Source organism: Falco rusticolus, chromosome 10 (assembly GCF_015220075.1).
Source record: "Falco rusticolus isolate bFalRus1 chromosome 10, bFalRus1.pri, whole genome shotgun sequence".
Classification (NCBI taxonomy): domain Eukaryota; kingdom Metazoa; phylum Chordata; class Aves; order Falconiformes; family Falconidae; genus Falco; species Falco rusticolus.
Window position 1 is genome coordinate 17801054 of NC_051196.1, and position 19946 is coordinate 17820999.

The following is a 19946-nucleotide window of genomic DNA, read 5'->3' on the forward strand; positions in this document are numbered from 1 at the left end:
ACTTGGTAGCGGCACTGAAGAAAAGGCTCTGGATGTTACAGCAGAACACAAACTGGTCACGTGCTGCTGGGGCAGACAAATGAGCTCATTCCAACCACTCCTCAAGCCAGACTGACATACTGCCATATCAGCATGTCGGTACAGCACCAAGCTACACTGGCAACCTCCTTGCTTGGAGGCTTTCTGATGTTAAACACTGTTCAAAATAATGCTTAGCTCAGTTTGTGGTCTCCCAGCTGCTGCCTCTGAGCACATGCAGAAAAATTCTGGGATTGTCTTCAAAAGACATAGATATACCTGGAGTCACAATGGTGTAGAAAAAAGGAAACACAACACTAAGATGCATAGAGAGCATCGTCTTAGGCACTCAGCTCCTGGTACTCAACCACAGTACTGCATACGGATCAACCAGAAATAATTTAGGGGACAAGAGTGCCCAAAGGATCTACAAGGAGGACTGTAATGGTTTGGTTAGCTTAGTCTTAGGAACTTTATCTTGACTTTATGTTACAACACAAGTCATTGTAAATGGTTCCCTGTAGAGGGATTTTTAAAGGACTGAGGACATACGTTACCATTGTTCGGGTTGGACAACCCAGGCCTGTTAGTTAAAGTTGCAGAACAACTTTAAATTGTCCTGGGAACAAGCAGTGGGAGAAGGAAAACAAGCTACACACAAACAAGAAGCCAGGTGCAGAGCAAGTCCTGGGAACCGTGAAATCAACACACTCTCATCAGCACACTTCTGATCAGGTGCCTGCAGCATGCTCACCGATCAGCGACACGGATACCCACGTGGTCAGAGACTTTTATCCAATCACCTGTGTGTAAAGTCGGGTGAGCGGTCGGTTTAAGTTATAAATATGACCTGTTTGTTTAATAAAGGGAGCACGGCATGTAGCCATATTGGTGTGATTGTCGTGACTTGGCTGACTCTCCACGGGGGACCCTCTTCAGTTCTCTGCTATTTTTCTGGGTTTCCATCCCATGAATATCAACTGTACATCATCTACCACACAGCCAGGTCCCAGCCCTTGTGCCTTGCAGCCAGATCAGTGTCAAGAGTCCCTGTGTTGGCTGGTGGCTTCTGCACAACAGAACAGAGCATCTCCTTTCCTCCTCCAACTTCCCTACAGCCCAGCCAGTTGTCCATTTTTGAGACAGAGGACCACTGGGTTTCAGCACAGACCGCCAAAGGACTGCACACCTTCTCGTCTGGGGAGAAAGAGCCATCAGGTCCCCCAACATCTCCTCACTTCCTGCAGAGAACTGCTTAATACTGAATGCTAAATAAGGATGCCCTGGAATACCTGTGAATAAAGGAGAAAGTTTCTGAGCCACTGGTACTTTAAGATCTTTTATTCAAGGACCTAAAAGCATTTTTCATAGAATTATCTGGAAATGGACAATTGACTGATGAAATATAGCTAAGAAAATGTACTACTACACTTTTTATTTTATTTGGTTTTATATGCATCATTTCCCGCCTTTAATTTTAATTCAATGCCATCTCAGAAATGGAAACTCACAGATATACCCTCTCCTTTATTTTCCTGTAATAACATCATAGCAGTTTTCTCTGGCTATTCGCAATCTCTTTGTTCCCTTCACAGCTTTTCCTAGTCATAGAATGAAGAAATATGTAAAAATAGGCCACAAGAAACTAGACACACTTGATCTGTGCAGCAAAAATAGAGCTCTTTCGCACCTGGTATTCTCAAGAGTGTTAATGAAGCTGGCAAGACAAGCCATGCTTTGACCCAAAATAAAAAGCTTAGCCCTCAAAAGAAGGGTAAAGGTAAATTTGCACCAGCACAAAAATTACCATGGACTCATGACCTCTTTTGATTTCTTGCACAGTATGACCCCAAACATTTGGACAACTGCTACGTGATCAAGCAGGAGGGATTTGGTCTCCTTTTGAAGGCAAAGACAGTCAGCTGGGATCAGGCTGTATAGCACAAGATACAGCACGTCTCTGTGGGATGGGGGCTATGGGGACTCTCATCCCTGCATGACCACTAACATAGGTGGGGCATGCAGGAAGAGGACAAGTAACACACACGAAAACATTAATTTTCCTCTGTTAAAATCCCTGAAATCAAAATACACTTGGTACTTTGATGCTTGCAATACCAGAAAGACTAGAAGTACTAGTGGCTGGTTGTTTCATTCAAAATAAAGGAAAGAGAGACTCAAAGGACAAACCAGCAATCTGACAGTCTGCACTTGGAAGGCTTTCTTCAGGAGCCACGGATAATTTCTTCAGGATAAACAAATGATTTGTGTTAAATTATAGATTTTATAAGGCACATTTAAAACTGAAAACACATCAGAGAATTTATGTTAAATTTTGCTACTTCAGATGTTCCAAAGAGATCCAAGCGGCAGTTTCCCAAGCAGGAAATGCTATAATACAAAAAAAATCATATATAGAGAACAGAAATGTATCAGGTGATGGTTTTTTTCATAAGAAAATACTTTAGGAGGAGGAATAAAATCTGGGCATTTTATTTTCATAGATTCCTTATTTCTGAAAGCCAAACAGCTAGGATGATAGCTTTAAGATGGTATCTTTCCTAGGGTACTGAAGTCCTAGTCTACTGGAGTTAGTAGAAATGTATGATTAACAGAAAACCAGATATACTCCTACACACACACAAATAATACAATCTTAAAGCTGTAAATCTTCCTGCCTTTTTAATTCAATAAAACCTTTGTTGTTTTCATTCAGCATAGATTTCACCCAATTATAGCCACTCTGCTGGATAATATTTACCCTGCAACCTCTTCTTAATAAAGATAGTATCATAATTTTGTCTCCCATGAAAAAATTCTAAACAATTATTTCAGCAATATTACATAGAAAATGGAGCAGAAATCAGTCTTTTGACTTCAAAACCTGCATATAAAATCAAGACACATACAGAAAAGGTAAGAGGGGAAAAAAAAACCCAACCCAAAACAGTAAAGACTCACTGACAACACAACGTTGTTGCACACCTGTAGGACTCCTAGGCTACGCAGGGCATGTCAGCTACACTGCCCTGGGCAGCCTGTAGGAGCCTGGATCACACAGCCCCGTCTGATTTGAGAAGGCAACTGTCCAGGTGGAAGTTGCCTGTCCATGTAAAAAGGATGAGCAGAGAGAGTTGTTCCAGAGAAAGCTCATTCCATAACCAGCTCATTTCTATCTATAGCTATAGTTAGAGCCAATTACAAAAATAGGTTTAGATAGGCTAGTAAATAAAACTTTGTCCGATTGGTTAACTTGGAAATTGAGGAAATTAAAATAGTCATGCCTTAAAAACGTGTGCCATCCATACATCCTGTTTCACATTACTATGTTTAGAAATAATCTACATTTTCAACTATTCCTGAAAACACACAAAGTCAAGGAACTCCAAAGTAATTATTTCTCTGATATCCTTAAAAGACAGTTACTGTAACAAACAACATATACATCCTTTAGGACTGCCACTTGCAACTGGAGAGAACCATGGAAACCAGTAAACAAGACACCCTTCTGATCCAGCTGCCCTTTGAACAGCAGAATACAGAAAAATTGTCTAAAACATATTCTTGTCAATTAAGTGGACATCTTGCAATGAAACAAAAGAGGGAACGTAAAAAATAAAAATCTCTAAACACCAACTCATTAAAATAAAGAGCGAATAACAGAAGAGGTTCAAATAGTTTCAATTCCCTTGGACTCCCTGGGAACTCTGTCCAAGATCCTAAGGAGATCTGATTTACAGACTCAGAAGGTGTTTACTCTGAAGACATGCTCCACAATGTGACAAAACCCCGACTGCAAAAGATAGAGCTTATCCTGAACTCCAAGGGAAAGACCATCAACTCAGACACAGCCCAGGAGATCGAGATATAAATGGAGTAACAGCAACAGCGTGAAATATTGCGAACAGTGTGAAATACAGTGTGAAATATTACACTCATTACAAAGCAGTATGCTTCAAAGCCTATCCCTTTATCAAGCCTCATCTATAATTTGACAACAAATGGTCTTCTACGAGGATACTATTTCCTTTTAAAGAGACTGCATATTACCAGATCAGTTTTCACAAAAATTGACATTAATACCTTGTTATGAAAATCAGATTATTCATAAGATATTAAACCAGATTTCTTCTGTGAAGCCTCCGTTCTTATAAATTGCCAAACCACTGTATATTGAAAACATAACATCGACTTAATGTTGATAAATGAACTAGTTTGAAAGAAACCCAGTACGTTTAGCTGTTAAAAATGATATAAATACAAATTTAGCATAACGGAAAGAAGAATTAGAAGTAAGGGAGTCAATGAAGTGCAATAAATCTGTTCCAAATGGAGGATATTAGCAATTACTGAAAAGCCTAACTTACAAAGGTTATTTGAACATATTTAAAAGAAAAATATTATCCTTGAAATCATGAAGCTCATAGAAACACTTAAGTCTTACATTCATACAAAGGGTTTTTTTCATACAAACACTTGGTTTATATGATTGGCAATGTAACCATGTTGCTTCTGTATTTGGAAGGCTATCCTCATACAAATCCAATTAGTCCATGGAATTTGTTCCTTCCCTAAATGGGAGTTACATAGAACCTAATTGTTTTCAACACCACAATGATTAAGATATAGACTGGCACAAAAAAAAAAGCCAGATATTCAGAAATTAGTTCCTTATATAAAGGAAATTACTAGGTGCATAAAAATGCTTGTGATGAAGTGCTCAACATAAGGATCTACATTGCATTGAGAGTTCTGGGTTGGGATTTTTTTTTTTTTTTTTTTTTTTTTAAGTCCATATCTGTATTTATTTGGGAAACAAAAGAACTTTCTTCAGGAAGCATTCCTGACTATTCTTACCTATTTTGGCTTTTTTTTAAAAAAGAAAACTCTAGCATCTATTTTATGTTTTTTCATCTCTTTTCATCTCTTTTTTCCTGTGTTCTCACCATTGTAAATGGGAGAAACAGAAAGCCATGGGATTCTGCACACATTATTTCTCCATTTGTCCTACCTCTATTTTTGACCTGGCTTCACTGTTTCACAGTTTGAAATCCCACATGGTGTTTGACACAATCTTAGAGAGCTCTTGAGGCTCATGTTGAAAAATTATTTAAAGAAAATACATTAACTTTTCAGGAATACTACAGTTCTCTGTGAGACACTTCAAACAATTTTTCTTCTGTAGTATCCCTTGTTGGCTGCCTTATATCTTAAAGCTACATTGAAGGCTCCCTGCCTTATCTTACTAGCTATGGGCCCTCTGATATCCTAATACAGGTATCGCCATCCAAACCAGCCTGTTTTGTTACATGGAGACCTATATATATCATCACTGAAATGCACTGATCACATACTTGCAAAGTGCATACTCTCTTGGAGAAAAAAAAAAAAAAAAAGCACAATTACAGAAATTCCAGGGATACAGATTATAGTGGACCCTGATAAAAGCTAGCAGAAAGGTGCTTAAGATAATACTGATCAAATGGCAATAGTAACAAAACCCACAAAGTCCACAGTAGTTTCTTATATTCAATTTCAACCTCCATTCAAGTTTTACACCTCCTCCTGAGTTTTTCCTTTCTAACAGTTCAGATCAGCTCCTTGTCACTAAGGAACGAGAGCTGTTAGAAGAGAAATGTGGGCACAGACACAGTGCAGTTGAGAAGACTCAGCTATACTCAGAATCCAGTTGCTACAGCTAGACAAACTGATATTAAAAATAAGGTATGTCTGTTAATGAAGGGGGTAATCAACTCTATCTAGAACTACACCAAATGGATCCAAAAACATCAGATCACGAGACTAGGATACACTTTTCCAAATCCCATTTACATCATTGCAGGTTTTTAACAAAACGTTTTTTCTAGTTATAACCCAGTTCAAGAAGGAGTTAGTTAATATAAATTCTGTAATCTCCACTATGGAGAAGGTCAGACAGCACAATCACCTAAACCTCTTCCAGTTTTATGATCTATGACCTATAACATTGGATCAGACATGACCAGACAAATTTCAGGTCCCATATAAACTCAAAAGTACTACTTTCTTTTTACATCCCCTCAGCCTAATCTAACTCCTTAAATTATTCTGGTACCTGCCTTTGTCCCCCAAAGACACCCTGGTGCAGGGTCAGGCACCTCGTCTGGAACGCTGAATCAGAAAGTGGATTCCCAAAGGATGGGTCATCTGCTGAAAACTTCCAGCGACACCAAGGGAAGCTACAGGGGTTAGAAGGATCCAGCCATCAGTTTGAATGACACTGGAAATTTCATTCACAGGGAGTAACCAAAAGTCATTATCGTAAGTTCCTGTCTGGCTGAAATACTAGTTCAAAATTTCAGCACTTGAGAGTTCTGGGGTACTTATTTTGCTGTCTGCTTACAACATGACCCTTGATCTGCTTATTTAGCTCAATGGCATTATCCTTTTATGTATTCCACCAGAATTTTTGAGGACAGTACAATCCACTCAACTACTTTATTTTTTGCAAAGCAAGAAATTAATCTTACTAATTTGATAACCTGTTTGCTATACAAAAATACGTTCCATTTTTTTCTCCGCTCAGAGCAACTATCTGGCCTAGTCGAGTAATTTTTTTCTACTGGTTATGCTTTATGGCTTTATTTCTTTTTTAATTCAGTGAATTGCACTAGTTCTGTACATAGCCTCTGAATTTATTCCCCTATACACTACCTCAGTGGCGTCAAGCCAGTGAAAGCTATTAAAAAAAAAGCAAAACAATAAAAAGCCACTCCCAGTAGAAAGGATCATGCCTTATAGCAGGAGTATCCTTGAAGTATCCTTTAAAGACTTGGGAAAGGTAAATGACCTGACTCCATGATGAAAAAGCACGCTGATGATAGGAACACTATAAAAAAGCCCCACAGTTTCCAACTGCTGGATACAATGGCCTCAGCCTAGAAGGAACAGAGAAGGTGAGAAGCATTTCTCCTGATGGGGACCTAGCGGTCTAGGAGCCAGCTAGAAGTCATATTTGGGGGAAGCAGGAGCTGGGCCCCAGAAACACTTCCAATCATTTGGGTCTGAGCATAAAGATTGGGGCAAGACCCAACCACATACCGATTCTCCCCCTTCCTCTGCCACCATCTTGAACATCTCTAGGGGATAAGCCAGCAAGCCCTGTGTGACCTGCACCCACTGCTCAGACCACAGATTTCTTGCCCAAGACCGAAACAAGCTCAAGGGCACTGAAGATTGCCTGAGATTCCTCTGGTAGTTTGTTTTCAGCTCAGTTACAAGGTTCTTCTTATTCAGTCTGTAAAATAAATTCTAACAGGAGTAACTGCAGCAATCATTGCCTACCTGGCAGGTGGCAAGGACACACTACAGACTGGTTTACAAAACCAGGCCAAATCATTCTGAAATCGACTGTAGTTACAGCAGCAGTTACATATGTCACCAGTTCTCTCCTTACTTTCCTGCTCAAAATTTAAAGCCTAAGAAATCACAGGCAATGACGATGCACTACATAATACGCGCTACTCTGCATGCAGTTTCACCTTATACACATAGAATACACCAAAGTTCAAGGGCAAAAAAAAATAATCGAGTTTAAATTTTGAAATAAAACTAGTTACTGCACGATTTTGTAACTCACAGAGAAAAAGAAACACTTGTGATCAAAGGGAAAAAGAAAACTACTGTAAGTTTTTCAAGCTCTGTCCTACATTTTAGTATGTAATTACATTAACAGATCTCAATTCCCAGTTTTCCAATTTGTTTGCTACCACATAGCAAGACTGAGCTTATGAGTTTATATTCCTTGCAATCCTTCAGAGAAAAACAGATAAATAATAGCAACAAATTTATTTCATACCAATCAATATTAGTTTGCTTGTAACTCAGCTTAAATGTCATTAAAGTGTTTTTTTCCTATGGACAGGACAAATGATTGTTAATTTAGTAGAGGTATTTGAAAGAAGGTGCAAAAGGGAAGACAGGATTATAACAATCTACCAAGCAATATGCATTTAAAATGTGGGCAATGAAGATCTCACTGCCTTTGCCATCCTGGTTACACTAATTTCATCCTTCTTCCACGTTAAAATGACCGCTAGCATATGTATGAAACAGGTTAATGTTATTCACATTCAAATGACAAATAGACAGGGCTATAATATGTGCTTATGTCCCTTGTGCTTCTATTAAGTAACGTGATAAAAATAGAAGTCATTGCATGCTGCTGACAATTTTGTAGATTTTTAAGTCTTTTGATTTACTGCCTTTTCTTGTTTCTGCTTTTATCTTTCTAAATTATTTCCTCTAACTTGAGAAGTATTCTGCAGGCATTTGATTTATGAAAATCACAATTACTAAATGGTTCCCCAAACCAAAATAAATAAGTAAACAACAGAATATTCATTGGGCTGGCTAACATTTAATAGAAACACTTGCAGCTGAAAAAACAAGATTGCTGACCTCAATCACTGTGATCTAATTAAAAAAAAAAAAAAGGGGGGGGGGGTAGAAAAGCAATTTTACCACTAAAGCAACTAATATTCTTGTGTTTTGAAAGACCTGTTCTGCTTATTCTGCAATAAAATGCACGTCTCTTAAGATTTTACAGTCACAATTCCAATAAAAATAAATACTTTTACTCATAGTTGAAAAATGTTTTATTTAAAAGCAATTGCCCCATGTGGAATATGTATATTTTAAGGATAAGCCTATCATATCAGCAGATTTTCAATATTTAAAAAAAAAAAACAAACAAAAAAATCTCCATGTGAAAGCACAGACAAACCATCACATACACATATCTCTGCATAATTATAGAGGAATACAGGAACTCTGACTTGAAGCCTAGCAACAGTATCCAAGTATTAGTTAGTCTGCTAATCAACTACCAAAAACTCACACACCAGCTCAATGTGTTTCATTTTCTAAAGCAAAAAGCAAACAAAAATAAAACAAAAGAATCCTATCACTTCTAGCTCCAGAGCTGCCGAAGGACAAGATGTACAATATAAAACAAACCTTGTTCACTTGAAGAAGAACAACCCATGTCATTTAATCCATCTGAAAATTCATCTCATCGCAAAGAACCAAGGCAAAAGAGAGATTTAAAAATAGGTTATCCGAGTCAAAGGATTACCAGCTTGCAACATATTTAATATCTGCATATCTGTATCTATTGAAAGCTTCAGTATTCTTAGATATATATGATTGGGTTTTGTACCTCTATCCTATAGAAGCCATAGTAAATTCTGTATAGCAAATGCTTCCTAAATCTGCTGTGCTCATTTACTCACAGACAGCTGCAGGCTGGATGAAAACAATCAGGGATTAACTTTTCTATTCATCACATCTTTTAATCCATTACTTTCTCTTAGTTTGAAATAAATAAATGTATAAAGTCAAATAAACTATAAATGTTCTATAGCTAGTTAAAAAAAAAGAAGTTTTAAAATGGACGTTTTCGGTTTTTTTAAACAACCTGTAACTGCTATACTGTACATCAGGAGTATAAGTAATGTCTTCCTCAAAGCAGAAAAGAAGGTGAAACACTAGTCACTGAGCTGCAACATACTCCTGGGTTCCAAAGACTTTATAAAAATTATAATTAAAATAAGCTACTTTGATGTTGTTATTATTCCTCAAAAAACTAATTTGGGGTCATGATGAACTGAAGTAATCTGAGAAGCCATACTAAGTATTTCATACTGCTTGTAAAACAAGTTTCTAAGTACCTTATGGTAATAGGTTTTCTTGCTTTATGAAAAATATTAATTTGTTTCAAATAGGATTACTTTTTAAATGATACGGCAATTTTCATTCACCTTTCATACATCTGTCAAGAAAACAAAAGTGATTCCCTGATGTTTAGAACCTCGTAAAAGAAATAAATACAAGGAAATCTGGATCTTGTTTTTAATCCTTTACTGATATCCTTTCTTTGTCTCCTCTGAATCCTTTAACTTTTTACATTTGATTTAGTCTTACAAACCTGCATCATCCCTGTCTGAAATAAGACAAATGTGAACTTTCTCTGTTAATGACAGCAAGGTGTCTTTTATTGTACTAAGCCCCAGGAATCATTTGCAAGGCTTTTTTTTTCCTCAGTTTATTTCTGAAAATGGCAGCACCAGGTGAAAACAAAATAGTTATCTCTGCTAAATATTTTTAATGCCATGGTTACAACAAACTGCTCACCCGGACACCTCATGTACTACTTGAGATGGAAAGAATAATTGGCAATTGACAGTGGGAAAAGGAGTAAGGTAAGGAAGAAGCTACTTGCTCATAGAAGGGAAAGCACGTGTGAGAAAACCCAGTTTTGAACTTTCTGAGGAAAAGATCAAATTTTTTTGAGGGTATGGAATAACTAACAGATTTTTATGCTGGTATCGTGGCTAAGCAGAAGCAGGTTCTACAAAACTCCAGTTTTCTGGGAGACACAAGGACTTACATCCAAAAAGGAATATAACTGCTTAGCGCAACCTTGCCTGAATGAATGTTTACGTGCTGTAGATCAGAGTCATGAGAACAGTCAGCAGGTTTGGCTTCCAAGTCTCCCCTTTCCACAAATTATCCCTCATTTCATCATGAGCTTCCTCTGTGAAATCATCCAAGGGACAGAGCACTGCGCCATCCAGAACAAAGACATAAGAGAAATCAGGCTTTCTACAGAATGAAGAAACCATGTGGAGGGAGGGAGGGAGGACCATTGTGGTACCTGCTCTGTAACCAAAGTGCTGCTGCTCAGTCACTCAGAGTACACCTACCAGCTTGGACTGCTCCTGACGGTTTTGAAACCCTGCATGACCTTACCTGTCTTGAAACACACTCAGCTTAGCCAACTGAGTGGCCTCTATAGCACAATTTTATGTAGCTGAGAAACTTCACTGGCAAAATCTCGTTTCTTTTTTTCCAAATGACTAGGCAGGGACTCCTTGGATTAATCAGGTTGCCAATGGCACCTACATCTTCTGTTCTGGATACAAAATTTAATCCATTTTGCTTCCATAAAAGTGAAGCAGACCGACTTCATCTCTTTGACTAAATATGTTGCTCACATTGGCCCTAAGTAGATGCTTTTATTCGGCAAGATCAGAGTAAGATAACCAGACACTACACACGTTAGAAGAACATCCCTCTCTTGCCGTCAGATGACCTACAGAGCAATGTGACATTATTTTTGCCCATTTGGGCTCTAAAATAAGTCTTTTCACGATTTTCTTTTTTTTAGAGAACCATATGAAGTCATGATTATTGCAGAAAAGCTGGTTTTATATATGCCTAGCTTTTCAGCATTTCAACACATTTGTCTAATATAAGTGCTTTATAATTAAATAAAAAGAAAAAGGAAGAACAATCACTGTGGGATTTGATCTGTAGAACAAAGACTTAGTGATTCGGTTGTAAAGTTTTCTAATGCTAGAGGATACCCTGGTCATTTTCCACCTGAGCTGCTTCCCCATCATCTTCAACAACGGGGACAGTCTTAGCACTACAGTCTGGCACAGATCCAGGCCAAGGGGAGCAGGGGAAGAAAAGAAAAAAGGAGACTCCCTTTAAGACACGCAATCCAGCTTCTTAACTGAATAATCCCAGACTTCGTGTATGGCTTAAAATGGTATACAACTCCAAATGCCAATGAAATATAATTGGCAGGCAAAGGTAGAATAGATAATAAGTGACATACCCAGCACTTAAGCATATACATTTATTTCTGTGGAGCTCTTGTGAACCAGTACATTGGGATGTAGTGCTTTGGCTGACAGCAGGTTGCAGCCTCATCCCTTTAATCCACACGCAGTGATACCCTCCCCTCCTGCGGAAAGGCTGAGCTGTGATCCCTGCCACTGAAGAAAGCCGCTCATTCACCGCAACGCATGGCACAGGACCATGAATCATAAGCATTACATTACTGCTGTTAGATCCTTCTAGTTGCAGTTTTGGCAACATTACTTGAAACAGCTTTGTGACTACTGACAAACTGGAAGACACCCACATAATACCTTCTGCAATCAAAGTACAAGTGACTTCCTACTGCAATAGTTTGGGACAACAAAATTACCTAAGAATAATGTTAATTAACACATGTCAAAACAGATGGACACAGATAGTGTAGTTCCTTGCAATGTAAGATTAGAGATTTCAAGCAAATACTATTTTTCATATTTCAAATATTTCAGTTTGAGAAATATAAAAACTTGTTTCTGTCACCAGAAAAAAAACGCTCTTCAAAACTACTAAGTTAGGTCCAGCCTCCAATCACTTCCACCAATTAAATTTTTTCCATCCTTAAGACGACATACCCAGGAAAGTAGGCAGATTCTTTTGGAAAAAAAATTATCGCCACTTATATTACTTAGCTGTGTACTAGGCATGCATTTCAAAAGTATCTACAGCTAAAGATAGTTTGCAATTAGATTAGGTCAGCAGTCTTCCAAGAGCAATGTGGAGTTTTTCCCAGTGCATCACCAAGCCCTCCTTCCAATAAATGCTGTTGTGAATAATCATTAATATCAATCAAGAGTTTCCCCCAGTTGTAATGTTAATTATTAAATGAGTCTAAAATAATTACAAAATACAAAGTAATTACAATTATTATACGAGCCTAAAATACTAGCAACAAAGTTTAATGAACTGGTTCAATATCAAAATTCAGTATCTACCCAATCTACACTTTCTGAGAGATGAAAGATGAAATGTTTCTCAAGAGATTTCATAGTATGATCCGTCCTTCTCATCTGCATGAGGATACTTCTCAATCCCTTTGCTATTCCTTCCCACCCTGCTGCCTCTGGGCTCTAAGGAGGTATATTACTCAAACAATATATGTTGGAATACATCCAAAACTACATGAATATGGGAAAGGAGGCCTTAATCCAGAGCAATTCTTTCACAGCCTTGAGTTTCATGTGAGCTGGCCTAGTTTTCAACGTAAGTCAAATACTATTGAGTCACGGATTTTCATCACTAAGTTAAATCAGCGCAGACAACTCTACAGACCCTCCTGCCTCAAAAGGAATGCCTTTTTTCATTCAACTTCAGGACGGTTCTGTGGAACTTTAATTAACTGGAATTAAAGTATTTTAATTTATTTTAATTAAACTGTATTAGAAATAGCTTTTTTATATCACTGTTTTTTATTTTAATGGCAAAACTCTCTATGTAAAAAGATCTTTAAAAAACTTTAATGTCTTTTGTCAAGGACCCTTAACACCTGTTACTAGCCTTCATCCAGTGCCACACAGCGAACACCCTCAGAGGAAATGGTTTTATGAATATGGATAGACAGTTGCTGCCATATATTCATTTAATTGCGAAGAAGCATCTTTCTTTATCTTCTTCTTCTGATCAATTATTCCTGCTTAAGAGCTGCTTTAGGTTGATGCTGAAACAGCCTGCAAGAGCCAATTTGGCTCTTCCAGGTATGTGGCTGTGTATTTAATCTGTTACAAACTGTTTCATTTATACTTACAGAGCATCTGCCACTCTTTTGCATTACTTATCAAATCTTCATTTTCAGAGCATATTTTGAAAACATTTCCACTTTTTCCCTGTCTTCATTTTTTTAATAGAAAAGTTACTTCTAAAATCTCCCTGAATCAATACTGTCATTATCCCTGTAATCACATCTAACAGAAAATCCCATTTACCATCTTTGCAAAATCCTGGTTTAAACGTGTGTAACTTATCTTCAGTGCCTGTAAATATTTTACTTACCAATATCAGCTTCCCTGTGATTCTTGATATATTCAGCAAGCTCAAAATTTCCCGCTATTATAGCCACCTAAGGGATTGTAAAATAGTTACAATTAATATATTGTCATCACTTATTAAGTAAGAAATATGCATGTTACGTTACTGACAAACATCATACAAATATATTTTCATTTCACAAAGCAGAGTAACTGTTTATTACTTCTATTCTGCAACTACCACATGCAATACATTTCCGAAACAAGGCTAAGAAATGATAACTCAATCTATCTGTAAGCAGCACCGCCAGTCCCCCAGTTCCCTGTTTACTAAGAACACTGGTAATCATGGAGATCCATCTCTAGGAGACTGCTAGAAGAGCTGTGGATTTTCATGTCGTGGCAGTCAAAATCAGCAGTGAACATTAAACACATCATCCCCAAAGCCCTGGGAGCTATACGGATGTGTGGAGAATGCTACAGGAGCAGGCCTGGAGAGGCACACTGAAGATACTATTTCTCTTAAATTGCTCCTGCCTCGCTACTTCCCTGAACAATAAGAGAAGCTACAATGCAACGTACGTGGGATAACCAGAGAAGTACCAAGAACTGCAAGTATTCAGGCACCAATAAGACACCAAAACAAGACTAGAAAAGAGAAACTGGTAAAATTTATGTGTATATATAGCACTTAAAGTGCTTTGATAAATACAGTTCTAAAATAATAATTTTATTTTTTATGTATTTCCTGATTGTTGAGCACAGATGTGTAACTATCTCTTCCAAATTCTCATCTAAATGTCCTTCAGATGAGAATATGGATATGAGGAAAGGGATTTGGTTATGCCATTGCCGTCTCCTCCGTTTTTCTTTCTGTCCTATTTTTGCCCTGAATATTGAGTAATTGCCTTTTCTGGCTCCATTTTGCAGCTTTGTATTACGACAGATACTGTTCCTCTAATGGCACCATGGCTTTCCCAATGCAGGTAAAAGAGATAAGCTGGGCTCACCTTCCTCATAGAAGCTTCTGCATATACAGGGTGCAAGCCAAAAAGCACCCAAACAAACAAAAAACACCCCAAACGTATTTAAGGACTCCTCCCGATATAGGACTACTGTCAGTCACGAAAAATGATTGAAAATTCAGGGAGATTTCAGAGCTGATGACCAAAAAAGATTATCTACTGGTTTGTACCATTCCACAAATCTCAGGGATGATGAATAACACAAAGGAAGACTAAAGTGCTGAAATGGTCTTGGGGAGGTATAAAAATACAGTTAATATGAGTAGTATTTTAACAAGCATAAGATCTTATTCCTGCACTCACCACAGGAAACTGAATGGACAATTTTAATTATTAGCAACCAAAACAAACTAATATGGAAATCCCTGCAAATGAAGACTTTACACACAAGCAACAAGATACAGACAGAAAATCTTGATGATTATATATTTAAGTTTCCAAATCTGCTTTAAACGTTAAGACTCATAGCAGGCCTAAATCATGACTCATGACCATTATATCCATTTAACCTAAAAATAAAATAAATGCACCTAGTCTGTGCACTTTTCATTAAGCATTGATTATTTACCCTATGCCTTCTTCTACCATTAGCGCACCTCATGTAGGGCTCAGAGTGGATGTAACATATATCCTACTGTGACGCTGGAATAAGGCTCATTGAACCACAGTGGATTATGAGGACTATTTGCTACAGGCATGGGTGCACTGTCTTAGTAAAAATAATTCTCTGCAATACTCCTAAGTAAAACTAGATGGGACTGTTGAAAGTCAGATTATCACTCTTAACACCCTTCTACACTCCTTCTGGTGACTTCATTTAAGGCCTGTTTTTAGACCTGAGACTCCCGTTGTATTAGTCCTTATGCTTCAAGCCATTACTCATGAATCCTTTCTCTACGCAGCCCTGGAAATCCTTGCGGAAGGACCCAGATTTAACACAGTGAAATAAACTCTAATTTATCTTTTGGTCCTAAGCAAGCAATAGTTGGTCTAGAGAAAGACAAACTGATTTATATTAGGTTGTGAAGCCTACTGGCTAGTAAAGGCAAAACTTTAAGGAAATTACTGTATTTAAAGTATAATACAGTATCAGAATAACTTTTTTAGATGACTAAACTAACTTTAAAACAAATACCATTTATCATGTTTATGCTCTGAATCTAGGTCTTTCCCCAAGATCTTTTTCTTTAAATGCTTTTCAGGTTCCATCTGGTTTTTTTCTTGGCAAATTGTTTCTTGCTTCACTAAAAATTTCTATGCAACATAAAGGCTAGATACAGTAATTATGTTTTCTTGTCAATTGTACCTATTTCATGGCAGAAAATCTATTCCACGTTTGTATAGCACCTAGAAGTTATACTCAACACACAGATGTGTGTTCTAAAATAATCCTCAGTGGGCAGCCATGAGCATGGCATGTGCAGTATAGTAACTTTTGTCCTTTAAATAATTAACCCACATATAAAATCACCATACTTACTAGTGAAAATCACATAATCATTTTCTCATTACTATATTAACAGCAAGGAAATGCTTTGCTTTGGGCACTTTTCATTTGTGTTATGTCAAACTGATAGATTCTTGGGAGCCAAATGTGTTACAATGAATCAATAACGCTGTTTCAACATAACCTCACTTCTGCTTTTAGAACGCAGTTGAAAAAATAAAAGTGTGCTTCTTCTCAGGTATGTCATAAGAGTTCTGCATGCTGTAATACCTGCAAAGATCAAAAGATCAGGGAGGTCAGAGACAGAGGTAGCTTGGTGCACTGCAACCTCATCACCAACAGACACAATTATCCATCTGAAAATACTATTTTAACCACTAGTAAGACAAGCTTTTTTCCAGCAACCACTCCTGAAAGAAACTGCTTCTCAGCATGGATAACATAACAGAATCTGGCCCCCAGACTGTCAAGTGTAACTCATAATTCTCCCTGGCAAACAGCACCATCAAAGTAAAGCAGCACTGTACAAACAATATCTCTTTAACTTAACATTCTGCAGCCTGGCTTGGTTCAGGTTCATAAAAGCAATATCTGTGTGTAGAGCAGGGGGTTTCCCTACATTAAAAACAAACAATAATACCTCTCTTCAACATTATCCCTAATTAGCATGTAAAATTCAAAACAGGGAATTCACCAGTGACAGGCAGCTTGCTAGACAGCAGCCATGTTACGCAAAAAAAACAAAATTGATACAGAGTAGATTTACAAACTCAAGTATAAACATGATGTTCAAGGGATAAACACATTTTATTACTTGAGAAAATACATTGCCAGATAGCTAAGAGACAGCTTGACAGAGTTCCTGTACTTCCTTCTGAATTATGCTCTAGATTCAGCAAGCTCAAGGTACCATTTCTTTCCATTTAGTTTACTCCAATTCGCTAAAAACAGTATGGAAAATTCTAACAGCAAAAATGAAGGAAAAATATGTTAAGATCTAAAGAAAGCAAGAAAAAGTTAAAAAGTACAAATATTTCTTGGCATAACACCAATGTACTTCACTTGAATTTGATGGGTAAAGAGTGTGGGACAAAGTGAAGTCAGAGAAAAAACTGAGAGATACAAAATCATACTCATTCAGTTCTTCTGATTGTTGTGCTTTGTAGTTTCCAACTCTAACGTCCTCTCCATCAAAAACATCTCCTGAACCAAAGTTGTAGTGTGTTCAAATAAAACCATAAGCATGAATGCATGAGGACAAGTGAATGGTCTTCACAAGATCCCAGGCTTGAACCAAATTAAGGTGAAGTCGTCCCTCAATTAAGATGAAAACTAAATCACAACATAATTGAAGTCCTGTATTTGTACTAAATTTCTTAGTACTTTAGAAAAAAATAGTAACATAGTATCTTCATAGAAAATACTAGAGTTTGATTCTCTACACACTTCATAATTTACATGTTTTTAAATAGCCATATTTTGCTTCTCAGGCTGTTCTGTAGTCAAATGCTAGATTTCTAATTGAGAGGTTATGGCAGGAAAGAAGGTTTTTGGGTTTTGTTTTGGTGTGTTTGGGTTTTTGTAAGTCATAAGGCATGTCTTCTTGGCAGTGAAAAAGCAGCATAGCCAGCAAAGCTTCAGTGTAAGTTTTTTTCCAATTCCACTAGGAACTGGATTCCAGTCATCAAAATGCATCATGTGGATGTTTACAGACATGAAATATTACCATGAAAGGCTGGAGGTAGCACTTTACAACTAAAGGCTATCTACAGGCTCTGTTATGCTGAAGCCTCAAAAATTGCAGCCTTTTAAAAACTGCATGTACAGCAGTCTTACTATAATGCAGGTTATTTCATTCCTGCAGCAAATGTCCTTTCATTCTGCCCTTTTGCCACAGACAATACACTTATCTTACATCAAAAACATGCATGTCCTTAGTCACATTATTCTGTAAACCTGATAAAGCCTGTTTATGCATCTTAAAAAAAAAAAAAAAAAAAAAAAAGCAGCAGTCGCAACACTCATCTACAATTTCCACTAAAACCTGCATTTGTTTGACCTGCTTTTAAAGGGCATATTTACTTTGCATCAGCTCCAGAATCAGAAAGACTGCACTTTCAGTGTCACAGCATGGTGTCAATCAAAGTCCAGCTGAAAAGCATGACTAAGTAGTTCAAGCACAGCACTGTCAGACCCAAACCAGGACCTTTATCTGCTGCACTGACATTTGGTTGGGACCTCTGCTATATATTCTACCATACAATATAGAGAACAGCAACTCCCTGTTTAGGTTTTTTATCATCATTAGAGGCAATTGTATATGAATGATAGTCACCAAAGTGAATCACTTACCAGCTTCCTCCCAAATTTAACTGACCCCGCTAAGGGTGTTAACATGGGCACCTAATTATTTTCAAATTACATTTCGTAACATACATGACTGGCCGATTAAGTACACACACTTGCAACAGGGAAGTAAGCAGAAAGTAAAGCTAAGCAGGGAGGCGTATCTTGGTAGGAGTTAACTCATACAAAATAAAAAGAAATTAGGGTAAACCCATACAGCTAGACTGGCAGTGTCACCTCCGATTTCCAGGATACCCTGTCTTCATAATGTCATTGTAACAAAAAGTTAATGGAGTCACTGAAACCAGGTCACAGCTGAGACACTCAGAGGGCTGGGAAGCACGAAGCCATGGGGTTAATGACTCACTGGGCAAGGCAGCGGAGCAGAGACAAGAGCTGGTTGTCAGTGTCAGGGTACATAAGGTAGAGCGTGACCAGAAGCTGCATGTTTATATGGATATTTGCTCTGCTTAGTAGAAGTAAAGCTTGTTACAGTCCCCCATCGTCTCACTTACTGTCTCACAGACAGATGTTTCTTTCAAATGATGCAACTGGTTACAGTGCCTTACTATTTGCCATGCCATGCAAAGCCAGATGGTCTGCCACCAATTTAGTGAAGAAGGGAAGGAGTTTAATTGACACTGGGCTAGTTGCTATGGATGGTAACTACGTGACAGCTCAGTGAGGTAGAAACTTGAATGAATGAAGTAGCTGTGACACAGAGACAAGGAGCAGGGGGAAGCAGGCAGGAGACAGGGGTACCCCATGATTGCTAATCCAGCATAGGGCACTGGATGAAGAACGAAACCCTCCTAACTGGCAAAGCACCTTTAGAAGAGTATTTGTTTCTCCTGGCCCAGCATTATTCTTAACCTCTGATTTTCTGCTATTAACAGTTAGAAACATTCCCTCTGGACACAGGCAGTTTTTAAGTTCGCTTTCAGAAATTAAACATTTGACACATCTCATAGTTCTGCTTTCCTGAATCTTTTTCCCCAAAGAAACTGAAGTTTAAATAATTGCAAATAATACTACACTTTGTAAACAGTGAAACCTGACAGATGTCCACTTACAGATATCAATGTGACAGTTTCATGTTTTCAGACTCTGGACCAGATCTAAGTAGCAGCAATGACTCACCAGCGTCTCTCTGCTCAGCCTCATAAATGCAGTTCTTAATATATCAATTACTTACATTCAATTATTTAGGGTTTTTTAATTGTGATTAATGCAGTGGTTTGTTCCTTTCAGGAAATAGGAAATTATATATACACACACTTTACCTGTCACTAACCTTTCACAATTGATTTTTTCCACTCTTGAAATGTATCACAGGTAGAGGTTATATTAAATTACAGCAAGGTCTTTGTAGCCTTTAGCAAATACAATTTTAGAGCTTTATAAGTTAGTCCCTGAAAGGCAAGCACCACAACTAAATTG

General features: G+C 37.7%; 1 protein-coding gene across 9 annotated transcripts in view; it reads right to left on the reverse strand.

Annotated features, from left to right (window-relative positions):
* Window positions 1-19946, reverse strand: part of SHANK2 (SH3 and multiple ankyrin repeat domains 2) — a 354838-nt gene that overhangs the window by 253587 nt on the left and 81305 nt on the right. For all 9 annotated transcript variants that reach the window (XM_037402231.1, XM_037402233.1, XM_037402227.1 and 6 more), the window contains exon 12: window positions 13714-13780. In XM_037402231.1, coding sequence (XP_037258128.1) covers window positions 13714-13780 — 67 coding nt within the window. The remainder of the gene's footprint in view (window positions 1-13713; window positions 13781-19946) is intronic.